General features: G+C 44.8%; 1 protein-coding gene across 1 annotated transcript in view; it reads left to right on the top strand.

The window, feature by feature from the left end:
* The window catches only part of LOC124712363 (leucine-rich repeat-containing protein 15-like), a 110,886-nt gene that overhangs the window by 64,119 nt on the left and 30,400 nt on the right, over positions 1-16,367 (top strand). Inside the window, exons 2-4 of the mRNA XM_047242658.1 lie at positions 295-439; positions 9,840-10,010; positions 15,653-15,850. Of these exons, the coding sequence (XP_047098614.1) occupies positions 295-439; positions 9,840-10,010; positions 15,653-15,850 (514 nt within the window). The remainder of the gene's footprint in view (positions 1-294; positions 440-9,839; positions 10,011-15,652; positions 15,851-16,367) is intronic.

Raw genomic sequence — 16,367 nt, forward strand, 5'->3', positions numbered from 1 at the left:
TTATCATTTGCATACCACAGTATATTCTTCCTGTCGGTTAAATTTCGCGTCTGTAGCACGTCATCTTCCTGGTGTAGCAATTTGAATGGCCAGTAGTGGGTACTTTGTGCGAGCTCTACCTGTGACAGCCTACTGGTTGGTAAATGGAGGCTGAAATAATAACGGGGTTGAACCTATTGTGTGCAGACTGATGGCAGCGACAGTGGCGGCGGCGGTGGCAACTGTGCTGGTGGTGGCGGCGGCGGTGGGCGTGGCGGAGGCGGAGGAGATGTGCGGCGTGTGCGCGTGCGCCAGCGGCGGCGCCGCCCCCGCACTCAACTGCTCCGGCCGCGGCCTCCAGCGCCACTTCGCCAACGACAGCGAGAGCGAGGAGGCCGGCTGGCTCTGGGCGGACGACATGCTCGGCGTTGTCTCCGTCGACTTCTCCCACAACGACCTGGTGAGTCCGACGGCGACCATCGGACGGGCTGGACAGCACAGCCCCAAAACCCACCTGGTGTGCTGTGAAACACTCCCCACCCAAAATAGTCTGAAACCTGCTGAAGGTGTTATGCCTTACCTCGCAAAGTACCAACGCAAATTCCATCACGTACGCTGGAGGAACATAACAGAACCTTGGTACAAACGATATTGGGGAGACATGGCTTAGCCACGGTGTAGGAGATTATTTACAGATTGGATTTCCACTCTGCAGAGAAGCGTGCGCTGATTCGAAACTTCCTGCGGATTAAAAATGTTTGCTGGACCAGGACTCGCACCACTGCCTTTCACTGGAAAGTGCTCAACAAACTATCCAAGTACCACTCACGATCCGTCCCAACAGCTTCATTTTCGCCGGCACCTGATCTTTTACATGCCAAGCTTCACAGAAGATCTCGTGCATTCCTTGCGGGACTAGCTCTAGACCACAATACACGATCCCACTCATACCGCACCACAGACCTTTGCCTTTCGCTGGAAAGTGCTCAACAGACTGAACTATCCAAGTACCACTCACGATCAGTCCCCACAGCTTCATTTTCGCCAGCACCTGATCTCTTACATACCAAGCTTCACAGAAGATCTCGTGCATTCCTTGCGGGACTAGCTTTGGGCCACAATACACGATCCCACTCATACCGATGAAAGACATACCCACATTATTTCTGCAATGATATGCTCTCTTATTCACAAACTGGACACCCAATATCAAGAAAAGTCACTGCTCTTGTTTAAGAACGAGAAGATGTACGTTATACTGTGGATTCTTAAGGATGGTTCCAATACTAATGGATGGATTGGAATCATCAGTAGGTACACGATTCGCGAACTACTCCCCAAATGAAGAAGGCGTTACGTGAAAGGTTCCCCCCGCCCCATCCCCCGCACAATGGTGCCTGGTTATCAGAGAAGCTGCCAAGTATACTTTGCATAACATAAATCAAATTTTTATCAGAATGGATTTGCAGAGTACACCATCTGTCCCTGGCGTATAAGCTTCGTCGGCGCAGTCTCTACGGTTGCAGTTTTAACTAATAACATTCAACAACAGATGTGCGAAATTTCAAACAATTCCAACAGGAATCCTTCTGACGTGAACCAGCGACTACAGAAGAAACTCGTTATGACTAACGCGCTATAATTGATTTCACTGGTGGCGACCCTTGGCACTACCAGTGCGAACCTATCACATGGCGACAAAGTACAGAATGGGTTTATGTTGGCTCACCAGAACCGAAGAAGATGCAAATGACAAATCCAGTAGCACGTCCTCTTGCATTGATGCATGCCTGTATTCGTCGTGCCATACCATCCACAAGTTCATCAAGGCACTGTTGGTCCAGATTGATCCACTCCTTAACGGCGATTCGGCGTAGATCCCTCAGAGTGGTTCGTGGATCACGCCGCCCATAAACAGCCCTTTTAAATCTATCCCATGCATGTTCGATAGGGTTCACGTCTGGAGAACATGCTGGTCATTCTAGTCGAGCGATGTCGTTATCCTGAAGGAAGTCATTCACAAGATGTGCATTGTGAGGGCGCGAATCGTCGTCCGTGAAGACGAATGCCTCGCCAATATGCTGCCGACATGGTTGCACTATCAGTCGGAGGATGGCATTCACGTATTACACAGCCGTTACGGCGCCGTCCATGACCACCAGTGGCGTACGTCGGCCCCACATATTGCCACCCCAAAACAGCGGGGAACCTCTACCTTGCTGCATTCGCTGGACTGTGTCTAAGGCGTTCAGCCTGACTGGGTTGCCTCCAAACACGTCTCCGACGATTGTCTGGTTGAAGGTATATGCGACACTCATCCCCATCGACGCGCAAGTCACCGAAGTGGCGTCAAATTGAAAGACTTGCACCAGGCGAACGGTCTACCCGACGGGAGGCCCTCGTCACACGACATTTCATTTCATCGGTGAAGAGATCGTGGCGCCAATCCTGAGTGGTGCATTCGGAAGAGTGAGCTGTGTTATTTGCAGTATCGGCGCTCTGCCTGTTTGTCATCCTGACTGCTACATTGTGTGCTGACCTAGTTGGACTCGGCTTAACGCTGGTTGGAGAAAACTTTAAGAAAATTTTTCATTTGCCCATGATATCTTTCTGCAGTGCAACGATTACATCTCCACCTTTTGTAATCTTCCTCTGGTAGTTTCCTTCACCCTTCAGTTATGCATGATGGTTTCTCCTAGATATTTATTTATTGATTTGTTCTTCACATTGCAGCCTATTATCGTATAAAGCTAACATTTTTGCAGATGGTAATAAATATATCTCTTAATTATTTGTTTCTGACACTTATAAATACATTTAAAAATCTAATTCTACAAAAGTGGTATTACTACAATTTCTCTAACACTGCAAAACTACAATTTAACATAACCTTAATCAATTACCCAACTATTTACACTAATTTAGTGCTACAGATTCTGTTCTGTTTCTGTTCATATTTAAACTGTTCATATTTGTTTCCACTGCTGGATCCACCCTCATATGCTCCGATCAACAGACACCGTCTACTGGATCTTTGGGCTTAGCGTAGTATGTCAGCAGTGTTTCCACTTTACAAGTCTTTACTTTCTTAGGAATCACACTTCTGTGATCACTTGCACCAGCGCAATGTAAGTTCTTGAAAAACTATTTCATTCCTTGGTCGCCGACCTCAGCTGTCTTCTCACCATCTATAGAGTATCTCGTCGAGCGGGGATGGCGGCAACTGCCGTGTGGTTGAGTGACTTGTGAAGTCTTCCTTGGGCTTCCAGGACACTGCGGCCGCAGTGTCGTCCAAGATTCTACAGGATGACTCATTCCTCAGTGCTGCTCTGAGATCCAACGTACTTAATGACTAACGACTATTATTCACCGCGTCTTTGTAAAGGGTACAGTCCACAATGTGTCTGCCTTTTGATATTGTGCGTAGCATATAGGCCATGTCCAGTCAGGTAACGTATCAGTCTACTTGACGGCTGAAGAAATCTCATTTTTGTCTATCCCTGATGTTAGGGAGAAATTCGTACATTCTCCATCCAGTTGCAATATGCGATCTTGTATTAACTAGAATTTGAAGCCACTTTGACTATTTTTCGACCGTGACTGTCTCAAGAAATATGTAAAGGTATTTTTTTAAAAACTACCGCTACCAGTCACAAACTTTGTCAACTATTGTATTATTTATTTAGCGACATGTTTCGAGGTAAACCTCATCTTCAGGCTAAATGGCATTCCAATACAACATTAAAATAAGGCCATACTGATGTTGCATAGTCTTTCCGTAAATGTTGTGCACATCCTGTGGAACAAGAGAAAAAAAGGGATGCTGTCACTTTGGAAGCTGGGCTGATGTTTGCACGAAAATGTTTTCTAAAGTCACTCACTTTTTTCTTTTGGCGTGGCAGTCTCGTAGTGATGCGCTGGGGTACCTCTATTTCCGACCCTCTTCTGGTCACTGTTCACAAATTGCCACTAATATAGCAGTAACTTGGAAACACGATCACAAACAGTTCTGTAGTGCAGTGGACAAGATGGCGGTAAAATACAGCTGGTTTCGATTTGACTATCGATTTGATGATCTATGTGGTGTCAGGTGTTTACCTGTCTTCTGCACGTCTTGTTATCGTATTGCAGATGTAGGTTGAGGAAATACATTACAAATTGAACATATGTTACAATATTATTGAGCAAATCATGATATAAACTATTTATTTTAGAGATTGCCAAGTTATTGCTGGGGCTAGAGTCAAACGATTGTGTCACTACATAGCAGTCACTTGGAAATACGATCACAAACAGTTCTGTAGTGCAGTGGACAAGATAGCGGTCGAAATACAACTGGTTTCGATTTGGCTACCGATTTGTCGATCTATGTGGTGTTTTAACTATCTTGTACTGGTCTCAGTTCCGAAAACCGTTCGTACCTCCATTTAATTGCTTTTCTTTAAACAACAAAATGCTCCCCTTTTCCTAATTTCGAAATCCAATAGGCATTTCCTGGAATTACTGACAACATATCACTTGGGGTAGTGCTGTAGGAGCCTATTAATCTTAATAGCACTCCTCGTCGAACTCTTCTGCTGGCTTCATAAACTGCCATCTATTAGCCCAAATGCTCAAACTTCATTCTCCGATTGATGCTAATATAGATTCATAGTATGCTGTGATTGTGTTCAAGGGAAGTCGATATGTCGTATTTGCTATGGTTATAATTTTGTTCGTCATGGTACTACCTTTTCTGCCTGCCCCCTCTATATGATGAGCAAAGTTGCGACGTTCGTTCAAGAATACCCCTAGATACCTCGTTACTGCGCTTCTTCTAATAGTTACATCGTTTAATTTTATCTTAGGATTTCTTCCTAGATTCCTTTTCAGCAAGAGATACGTGGTTCTGTGAGGTGCCGGCGGCAATTTGACATCTCTAACCATCCTTCAACCTTATAGAGCGCTGGATTACAATTGTCTTCTATAATTTTTCTCGAGTAATCGCTTACAATGAACAGCATGTCATCTGCAAATGCAACCAGTTCGCTTACGTTACCACTGTCATGTAACTTTGGTAGTATAGGTTCCAATGTTATATCCCGAAACTCTAGACCGCACACTGACCCCCATGGACAGCCTTTTGTTATGGTCTTCGTTTCCTTTCTGGGGCCTATTGAAGTTGCATGTCTGCCACAGCATTAGTCTCTCAGGCAGTTGTACAGCGCCTCTGGATACACTCCATCTCCCTAAGGCGACCAAAGAAAGATGGGATTTAGTATCATTGTATCCTGGTCTTCCCCTTTACTGATAACCACTACCTCAGCATTCTTTCACAGTGCAGGACCCTTCCTAGCAAGAGAGACTCATTGTATAGTTCACACATGCAGATATCTATCTGATCACGTGAGGCTTCCATTACTTCAGCAGAGATCCCATCTGGTGTTGGAGATTTCTACTTTTTCAGTCTCAGAATATTTGTCTAATTTCTTCTTGTGCGAAGGGCTACACAAGCTTATTGTTTCTATAGTCCTCCCACAACATACTTCGTAATGTACGGTGATCTTCTTTCTCGTCGTTTTCTTCGTCGTCAAGAATCAGTGTTTCCATTAGCAGGACAGATGACAATTCCCAACTTCCTGTTATCGTCCCATCGTTTCTTTTGAGCGTGGACAAGACTGTTTGTGATCGTATTTTCTCGCATACTATTTTGTATGGCATTCCCCAGGGATCAGTTTCCAAGTCAGTCTCCACGAACTGTTTCTATCATTCCATTTTTGTCTTCCACAATTCTTCCTTAAAACGTTGTCTATCGTGCCTTTATCTATGCAGCCTTCTGATTCTTTCTTCTTGGGTCATGCTGCTCAGGTCTAGCTTCTGACTCTTCTTGTTTTTGGAGAGTCTCGGTCCAGGTGCGTGGTACTCCCCTAGGAAGATCCCTCCTGGTAGGTATCGACGCCACCATTTCATTCTTCACCTTTAACGTCTGCATCATCATCCAGAGATGGACTTTCTGGACACTGAAACACTCTCAAAAATGGCTCTGAGCACTATGGAACTTAACTTCTGAGGTCATCAGTCCACTAGAACTTAGAACTACTTAAACCTAACTAACCTAAGGACATCACACACATCCATGCCCGAGGCAGGATTCGAACCTGCGACCATAGCGGTCGCGCAGTTCCAGAGTGTAGCGCCTAGAACCGCTCGGCCACAGCGGCCGGCAAAACACTCTTCTCAGTTAGACTCCTTGATGTTGTACTTGGGCCTCAAGCGCTGGTTTTTTTTTGTAGAACCTCGGATTTTCCTTCCTGTGATGATATAGTGTATGATATTGTAATCACTCGGTATCACTTCACTTCCGACCTTCCAGCCTGCCACACGGCGCGCCGCTGCCATATTTGCCTGAGTGACGTCTGTATTTGACGTTCCTCCGACACTCCCTTCATACATTGGCGGACTGCGAGTTGTATTCAACACCCGTACATTGAGTTCAGTGTTGCTTTCTTCTAGCTGCCTTCCATGATCATTAATCAGGCGGCTATGCCACAATACTAACTTCCCGTTTGCATCAATGGCGTACAGAAGAGTCTTAATTCGTCCTAGGTGACTACTGTCCTGTAACTTTAGCGGATACTCATCGATCTCGTCACTTAACTGCGAATACATAGAAAAACCAGGATGCAACTCTCCTTCCCTACTAACATTTACAAACAGACTACGCGTTCTGATCAGTAATGTGATATTTTTGTAACTGTGATGGCATTGTTAAATATTACACTACTGGCCATTAAAATTGTTACACCAAGAAGATATGCAGATCACAAACGGGTATTCCTTGGACAAATATACACTACTGGCCGTTGAAATTGCTACACCAAGAAGAAATGCAGATGATAAACGGATATTCATTGGACAAATATGTACTAGAACTGACATGTGATTACATTTTCACGCTATTTGGGTGCATAGATCCTGAGAAATCAGTACCAAGAACAACCACCTCTGGCCGTAATAACGGCCTTGATAAGCCTAGGCATTGAGTCAAACAGAGCTTGGATGGCATACACAGGTACAGCTTCCCATGCAGCTTCAACACGATACCACAGTTCATCAAGAGTAGTGACTGGCGTATTGTGTCGAGCCAGTTGCTCAGCTATCATTGACCAAACGTTTTCAATTGGTGAGAGATCTGCAGAATGTGCTAGCCAGGGCAGCAGTCGAACAATTTCTGTTTCCAGAAAGGCCCGTACAGGACCTGCAACATGCGGTCGTGCATTATCCTGCTGAAATGTAGGGTTTCGCAGGGATCGAATGAAGGGTAGAGCCACGACTCGTAACACATCTGATATGTAACGTCCACTGTTCAAAGTGCCGTCAATGCGAACAAGAGGTGACGGAGACGTATAACCAATGGCACCCCATACCATCACGCCTGGTGATGACGAATACACGCTTCCAATGTGCGTTCACCGCGATGTCGCCAAACACGGATGCGACCGTCATGATGCTGAAAACAGAACCTGGATTCATCCGAAAAAATGACGTTTTGCCATTCGTGCACCCAGGTTCGTCGTCGTGTACACCATCGCAGGCGCTCCTGTCTGTGATGCAGCGTCAGGGGTAACCGCAGCCATGGTCTCCGAGCTGATAGTCCATGCTGCTGCAAACGTCGTCGAACTGTTCGTGCAGATGGTTGTTGTCTTGCAAACGTCCCCATCTGTTGACTCAGGGATCGAGACGTGGCTGCACGATCCGTTACAGCCATGCGGATAAGATGCCTGTCATCTCGACTGCTAGTGATACGAGGCCGTTGGGATCCAGCACGGCGTTCCGTATTATCCTCCTGAACCCACCGATTCCATATTGTGCTAACAGTCATTGGATCTCGACCAACGCGAGCAGCAATGTCACGATACGATAAACCCGCAATCGCGATAGGCTACAATCCGACCTTTATCAAAGTCGGAAACGTGATGGCACGCATTTCTCCTCCTTACACGAGGAATGACAACAACGTTTCACCAGGAAACGGCGGTCAACTGCTGTTTGTGTATGAGAAATCGGTTGGAAACTTTCCTCATGTCAGCACGTTGTAGGTGTCGCCACCGGCACCAACCTTGTGTGGATGCTCTGAAAAGTTAATCATTTGCATATCGCAGCATCTTCTTCCTGTCGGTTAAATTTCGCGTCTGTAGCACGTCATCTTCGTGGTGTAGCAATTTTAATGGCCAGTAGTGTATTATTGTTGTCATAGGACGCTGCCCTTGAGCGACTATCTGGGCAGTTATTGGCATACCGGGGACCTTTCCGGCTTTGGAGACACAAGACACCCATCTTCAGCTCATCTGTCGCTTTTCTAGCGTCATGTCGCACGCTGGGACGTCTCATGGGATTAAGCTGCCCTAGATAATTAAATTTGTCAGTTCTTCTGATATTTCCATACTTTGTCCGTACTGGAATGCTGGATTCTCGATTCTACTTCTTTTCGTTTCGGTCATCTGAGGACCACGTTAATTCGCGCCAATTTCGTTTCTTCCTTTACCAATATTAGTTCATTCTCATACTTGGCAACCTTCGTCGCACTTCTGTCCATGATGGTACTTTCCTGATTTTAATACTGCCCTGGAAACTTGCGAAAGGCTGAAAATTTAATTTGAAAATTGTTGTTAATCTCTGGTTCCTGTTATTCTAATTTCTTCCGCGTCTCTTTCTACCTCTTGGAAAAATGAAAATGTGTGTGAAATCCTATGGGACTTAACTGCTAAGGTCATCAGTCCCTAAGCTTAACACTACTTAACCTAAATTATCCTAAGGACAAACACACACACCCATGCCTGAGGGAGGCCTCGAACCTTGCATGGGGGCTTAATTATGATGCAATAATTTTAGTAGCTGTGTGTCCGGTTGCGAAGTCTCGTAGCCGGTTGGCCCTGAGTAGCATTAGTACGCAATCTGACTGCATAAAGTAACAATAAAGAATGAAAGGAAATTTCCGTTAACACAATCGATTAATTATGTCCCCTGCAACTATAAAAGCTACGAAACAACAAAGCACAAGTGTAACTGTTCTGTGTGTGGAAGTGTGATTCAATGTACATGTATCTGGCACGGTTCTTCCTCAATACGACAAGATATTACAATGAACTAATTGAAAAACCAGAAATACTATAATTGCACATAGAAACAAGAATTACATGTCTAATACATGAACACGAGCCAGATGCTTTGTTGACTGAAACTGTGACCAAGAGGCATTGTCATTAAGGAAATGTGAAATAAAAAATTTTTTTTTACCTCCATGTATATTGACGAAAAATACACTCTGATCATTGCAACGTCTTCCATCTATACATTACACCAACCGAACAGCATCTACTGTCTCGCCCAACAGAACAACACTTGCACACACCCTCTGAACTAGTACTGCTCTCGACATCCTCTCAACAAGTACTGCCCACGGCAGCCTCTGAACTACTACTGCACCAGTGGAGGCGGCGGAATAATAATTTTTGGCGCAATCTCTGGCGCTGTGACTCAGAGTAGCCACCTTTCAACCTCCGCCCCGACTCCACCTCTTGGGTCCAGCGTGCTTTCGTTCTCTTGTTGACAAGAAACTGTATTGTTTGATGTGTCAACTCCGCCTGGTTCATTCTGGGGATGTGTCCAAATAACATGATTTTTCTTCTCCTGATAGTGTCCGAGGTTATTACTATTTGTATTATTTCGTGTGTTTTATTATTACTTGCTTAACGTAATGACATGTTGTGTGATGTGTTATGATGTTACAATGGTCCTATAGGACAAAGAAAATAAGAATGTAAATAAACCTTTGGAATCCAAAGGACCTCCACATAAACTCGGAAGTCTTCCTGTGGCAGGTGCGAGTGCACAAGTTCCCCATGCTGCCTGCGCTGCGGGTGCTGGACCTGTCGCACAACCGGATCGAGGAGATCGACCCGGCGGCGTTCGAGCAGCTGCAGAACCTCACCGAGCTGGACCTCAGCAACAATGAGCTGGTGACCGCCGCGCTCAAGCCCATCGTCTTCCAGGTGAGTTCCCAGCTGCGGACGCAGACATCCTGGCTTTGGTTCTTAGTGACCAACTTGGTATTTTCTTGGCTGGGATGGCGTGGAATGGGTTCAATAGAGTGGGCAAACTCTTGTCGGAATGAATAGGAGGTGGCATTGACACGTAGTGGCCTGAAGTCGAAAGTTTCGCACCAGACTGTGAGTCATTTTTTAATTCATCATTCTTTCAACAGGTTTCAAGCTACAAACCATCTTTTCATCTTCGCTTAACTACCATATTCAACTATAATATGTTTAGCATATTCCAGCCTTTGACCACTCCGCCGGCAGGGGCGGCCGAGCGGCTCTAGGCGCTACAGTCTGGACCCGCGCGACCGCTACGGTCGCAGGTTCGAATCCTGCCTCGGGCATGGATGTGTGTGGTGTCCTTAGGTTAGTTAGGTTTAAGTAGTTCTAAGTTCTGGGGGACTGATGACCTCAGAGTCAAGTCCCATAGTGCTCAGAGCCATTTGAACCATTTGAACCTTTGTCCACTCCTATTGTTTTGTACCCTGCTCCTCCTTCCTCCACCGCCATGTTAACCATTCTCACATACTTATCAGACATCCCACTAATTTTCTTCTTGTAAAATTTTTTTTGTTTGTTTATAGACGCAGTCACATGCTTATGACACAGTCATAACCGGTTTCGGCCATACAATGACCATCTTCAGATTCTAAAAAATACAAAAGAAAATTTATATTAAAACTTAAAAAATAAATGCAATATTTAACCACGCTTATTATTAATCTACCTGAATTTATGCGGAATACATATAGTTCATACATAAAGGCGGCATGCACTGAAGACAGGTTCATGCGTTGTCAAACTAGGTGTAAAATGTAAAACACGGGCCGGCCAGTGTGGCCGAGGGGTTCTAGGCGCTTCAGTCTGGAATCGCGCGACCGCTACGGTCGCAGGTTCGACTCCTGCCTCGGGCATGGATGTGTGTGATGTCCTTAGGTTAGTTAGGTTTAAGTAGTTCTAAGTTCTAGGGGACTGATGACCTCAGATGTTAAGTCCCACAGTGCTCAGAGCCATTTGAACCATTTTGTAAAACACCGGTTTTATATAGATATAAAAATTTTGTTGGATTTTGTTCACCCTCATTGCGCTAGATGGGCACGTCTTTTTAAGATAGGCTTAATTTTTCAAAAGCCTAAAATGTACAAATTTACTATTAACATTTAGGTCAAATGTACATAAAATTTAACATTACAGATCAGAAATGTTATTTTACTGTTTTAACGATCTGTTCTGTAATCTTAAATTTTACGTACATTTGACCTAAATATTAATAGTAAATTTGTACATTTTAGACTTTTGAAAAATTAAGACTATCTTATAGAGGACGTGCGCATCTAGCGCAAGGAGGGTGAACAAAATCTAACAAAATTTTTATATGTGTATAAGACCGGTGTTTTACATTTTATAGCTAGTTTGACAACGCATGAACCTGTGTTCAGTGAATGCCGCCTTTAGATATGAACTAAATCTATTTCGCATAAATTCAGTTAGATTACTAATGGTTCAAATGGTTCAAATGGCTCTGAGCACTATAGGACTCAACTGCTGTGGTCATAAGTCCCCTAGAACTTAGAACTACTTAAACCTAACTAACCTAATGACATCACGCACATCCATGCCCGAGGCAGGATTCGAACCTGCGACCGTAGCGTCGTGCGGTTCCAGACTGTAGCGCCTTTAACCGCTCAGCCACTCCGGCTGGCTAGATTACTAATAAGCGTGGTTACATATTGCACTTATTTTTAGGCTTTAATATAAATTTTCTTTTGTATTGTTTTAGAATCTGAAGATGGTCATTGTATGGCCGAAACTGGTTATGAGTGTGTCATAAACGTGTGATTGCGTCCATAAATAAACAAAAAAAAATTTACAAAAGAATCAGTCACGCACTCCATAGACAAAACGTCGTTTTTTCCAAAATTTTCTTCTTGTCAGCCTCTTCCGCAGACTTCTTCTCTTACCTACCCTTTTCAAAATTTCTTAATTACGTACATTATCAGCCGACTTATTTAACATTCTTCGATGACATCACATTTTAAATAGCTCCAGTCCCTGGCGAAATCACCTAGTGCTTCCATCCCGGTGGCTGCACCGATATTAACCGAGGTTTCGATGTCACTCTCACGATCTTCTGGAGAGGTGTCGAGATTGCGAGGGCGCCCCATACATACATCCCTAAGCGGCAGCCGCATCACCCCACCACCGGCCCTGCACCCGGGATCGGTGTACTGTATTGGGAGGAGGGGACCACCGTTACACCCTCAACGTATTCAGTCTTGCCAGGCCAATGGTGCGTCAACTGCTGGTCGCGGTCTCTGAGTGTAGCTGCTATAGTTGGAGTCACGAACGATGCGGTCGAGTTTAGGCTTGTTCTGCTCACCTACCTCCCGTAGTCTCCGACAGCCAATGAGCGTTCAGTAGTGTTCTGAACGCTCTGCTGTGAATGTCGTAGCTAATGCGAGCATTAAAGGTGATTGTTTAGCTGTTTAGTGAATTTCGATTCCATTTGTTGTGAGTTGTCATCAGTGATTGTAGTGGTAAGTGATAAATTCTGCATAAGAAACGAGAGACATAATTTGCAGGATATACGCTTTTTCCAAGCAGAAAGCACGCGCTAGCGCGTGACGCAACATCACTTGCAAGGGAACCTCCCCATCGCACCCCCCTCAGATTTAGTTACAAGTTGGCACGGTGGATAGGACTTGAAAAACTGAACACAGATCAATCGAGAAAACAGGAAGAAGTTGTGTGGAACTATGAAAAAAATAAGCAAAATATGCAAACTGAGTAGTCGATGCGCAAGATAGGCAACATCAAGGATATTGTGAGCTCAGGAGTGCCGTGGTCCCGTGGTTAGCGTGAGCAGCTGCGGAACGAGAGGTCCTTGGTTCAAGTCTTGCCGGCACGGTAGCTCAGCGTGCTCGGTCAGAGGGTTAGCAGCCCTCTGTACTAAAAAAAAAACTGAGTCAATCGATCAACAACGAACTTAAATGGATGTCTTACGACGTCCGCCCCGAGCAGATGCAACGAACGAAAGCGAACAAAATGAGATTAAGGTTTAATTTTTTTATTTTCGCAAAGTTATGATCTGTCCGTTCGTTCATTGACGTCTCTGTTCACTGTAATAAGTTTAGTGTCTGTGTTTTGCGACCGCACCGCAAAACCGTGCGATTAGTAGACGAAAGGACGTGCCTCTCCAATGGGAACCGAAAACATTTGATCGCAAGGTCATAGGTCAACCGATTCCTCCACAGGAAAACACGTCTGATATATTCTATACCACACTGGTGACGGCATTTGCGTCACATGACAGGAATATGTTGTCGACCCACCTAACTTGTACACTTGGCAAATGGGTAAAAAGATTCTTCTACCTTGCCCGATTTAGGTTTTCTTGTAGATGTGATAATCGCTCCCAAAAAGTGATGAAAGCATAAGAGTTTGTCACATAAACTGCAACAAATGAATGCAACAGTTTCACAGTCGCACAGTTTTCCCTGTGCTCTGTCAGATAATAATCGTCTGAAAATAAAAAGTTAGACTTTTCACTCGAAGGGAGACTTGAACCATTGACCTCTGGTCCCGCAGCTGCTCACGCTAACCACGGGACCATGGCGCTCCTCTGCTTACACTATCCTTGATGTTGCCTATCTTGCGCATGGACTACTCAGTTTGTATATTTCGCTTATTTTTTTTCGTAGTTCCACACAACTTCTTCCTGTTTTCTCGATTGATCTGTGTTCAGTTTTTCAAGGCCTATCCACTGTGCCAACTTGTAACTAAATCTGAGGGGGGGGGGGGGGGGGGGTGCGATAGGGAGGTTCCCGTGTTAGAATCGTCAACAATGCAGTCGGTGCCTCGACTTCCGCGCACCGCCATCGTCCGTGGATCGGACTATATTGCAGTGTTCCATGCCGATCGTAACTGTTATCCTTCGTCCCTGTTGATGAGATTGTCGTCGACCCTTATTCAACTGATTTTCAGTAATGCTCATCCAAAAAGCCACTTACTCGGCACAACATTTTTTTCTCAAATTTTAAGGTATATCTCTCGTTGAGGCTGTGTTCTGCCACTGTTAATTTATCTTTATGTCATAAACGTACGCAGATAATGTAAGCCATGCAATGTTGTGGGATACAGCAGTGTGTCTGACTGGTGTACTGGATGCTACCCTCATAAAGGATGCTTTATATACCAAGTATTTGCATTTGCAGACCCAAACATATCTTTCGTTTCTCGTGGTGGTCGAAAGACGGCTTTGACGTTTTTTCCAAGAGTCTATGTAGAGAATAAAGAAGAGTTACTCTACAGCTGCGTGGAACACATTAGATGGGGCATAAAGATAAGTCACCAATGGCAAAACACAGCCTTAACGAAGGACGTACATGCGAAATAGTTATTCGATCCCTTCTTCTTGTCAGTGTTTTCTATATACAGGGGAGGTGGCAGGGTGGGGGGCTTGGCTTGGGGGCTACAGCCTCCCCCACCCCTCAGTGGAGTATCATATTACACTGGATAAAATGACTTCAGAAATCAGCGAATATATTACTCCAACACATTCAATCATTTTTTTAATAATTATGTAGCAATATATTTCAAATACACTTTAACAAAAGAATAAGAGCGGCAAATAGCTTACTATCTAAACCAATAAGTACCATTTAACTTAATATGGGCGTCTTATTATTTATTAATACACTTTTTTTCCTGAACTCCAAAATAGTCACCAAATTCTACCAATTTGTCTGTGGAGGACCCCAACTCTCCTTTTGTTAAGCGATATTCCATTTCTCCAAACCCCCTCCCCCAATTAGCCCCCCCCCCCCCTTTACCGACTTCTAGAATATTCCTTTCTTCGCCGATTCTGCAGAGAACCTCATTCCTTATCTTGTAAGTCCACTAACTTTCAACATTCGACTGTAGCACACATCTCAGACGCTTCGAATCCTCTCTGTTCTGATTTTCCCATAGTCCATGTTTCACTACCACACAATACAGTGCTCGAAATGTACCTTTCTTCCTCAAATTAAGGACGATCTTTGATACTAGTAGAATTCCCTTGGGGGTACCTATCCTCAGCTCCACACGTTGATCCAGAAACTAACCCTGAAAAATCTGGCGGGTCAGACACTCCAAAGATGGGCAATTTTAGCCACTGACCATCAGTAACTCATACTGCGGACCAGTGTCCATGGAAAATTGTGTGGAGGCTGCTCCACTGAAGAATCTGAAGAGTGAGCGTAGACCCAGGGTCCGATTCAACCACACCTGGCACTGTTGAACCTAGGTGCTCAGAACTTCTACAGCACTCTTGCTGCCAAGACTTCTCCCCTCACCAAGAAGACTCTACTGCATATTCCTGCCGTTGCTGTGCCCCTTTTATGCTCAAAGAACAGGCTGGATATCCAAAGACAGTATATGGGTACATGACATACAGTGTCCTGGGGCTTCATTGTGATCTATAAGGATCTTATACTAGCAGATGTTGACATTTCAGATTACTTACCTGGTGCATAAGAAGCACAGTTTTGCAAGAGCTATGTTTATAAAATGACTACTGACTTGACAGTGCGATGTGTTGATGACTGTGTACGCAGGGCCTGTACGCGATGCCGGAGTACATGCCACTGAAGTCGCTGCGCAGACTCAGCCTGGCTAACAACGTGCTGCATGCACTGGACTCGGACGTGTTCGACCATATCGAGAAGCTGGAAGTGCTCGACCTGAGGGGCAACAAGTTCAGCATCATCAGCCAGGTCACCGCAGACGCCATTGGATCGCTCTTCCACCTCAAGGTATGATCCTGTGTAACTGAGATAATGGTGATATATTCTGTAGAGAGAGGGATGGAGAATATATGCAGCTGCGGCAGTATGCTCTCTGCCTGTGTTCCACACCTCACGCTCCACTTGCTGCTTACCTTCACAACTGGCAATGCTGGGCTAAGTGTCATGCTCGGTCACTGTTTCAGCTTCTGACTCTTCCTAGAACAATTGGTATATGATCAGGATACCATCACTGTCGTTTCTTAACATAAAACTTGTCGTGTTTCTTTTATGTCACTCATGAGGAATACCATATTTTAACTAACATATATTGAGGTGACAAAACTCATGGGGTAGCGATATGCACAGGTACAGATGGCGGTGCACTGGAGGATCTGTCGATTGTACTCGAGTGATTCATGTAGAAAGGTTACCGATGTGATTATAACTGCACGATGGGAATTAACACACTTTGAACGCAGGATGTTAGTTGGAGCTAGACGCATGGGATAGTCTAATTGGGAAATCGTTAGGGAATACGGTATTC

The sequence above is a fragment of the Schistocerca piceifrons genome, chromosome 8, assembly GCF_021461385.2.
Source record: "Schistocerca piceifrons isolate TAMUIC-IGC-003096 chromosome 8, iqSchPice1.1, whole genome shotgun sequence".
In the NCBI taxonomy this organism is placed as follows: domain Eukaryota; kingdom Metazoa; phylum Arthropoda; class Insecta; order Orthoptera; family Acrididae; genus Schistocerca; species Schistocerca piceifrons.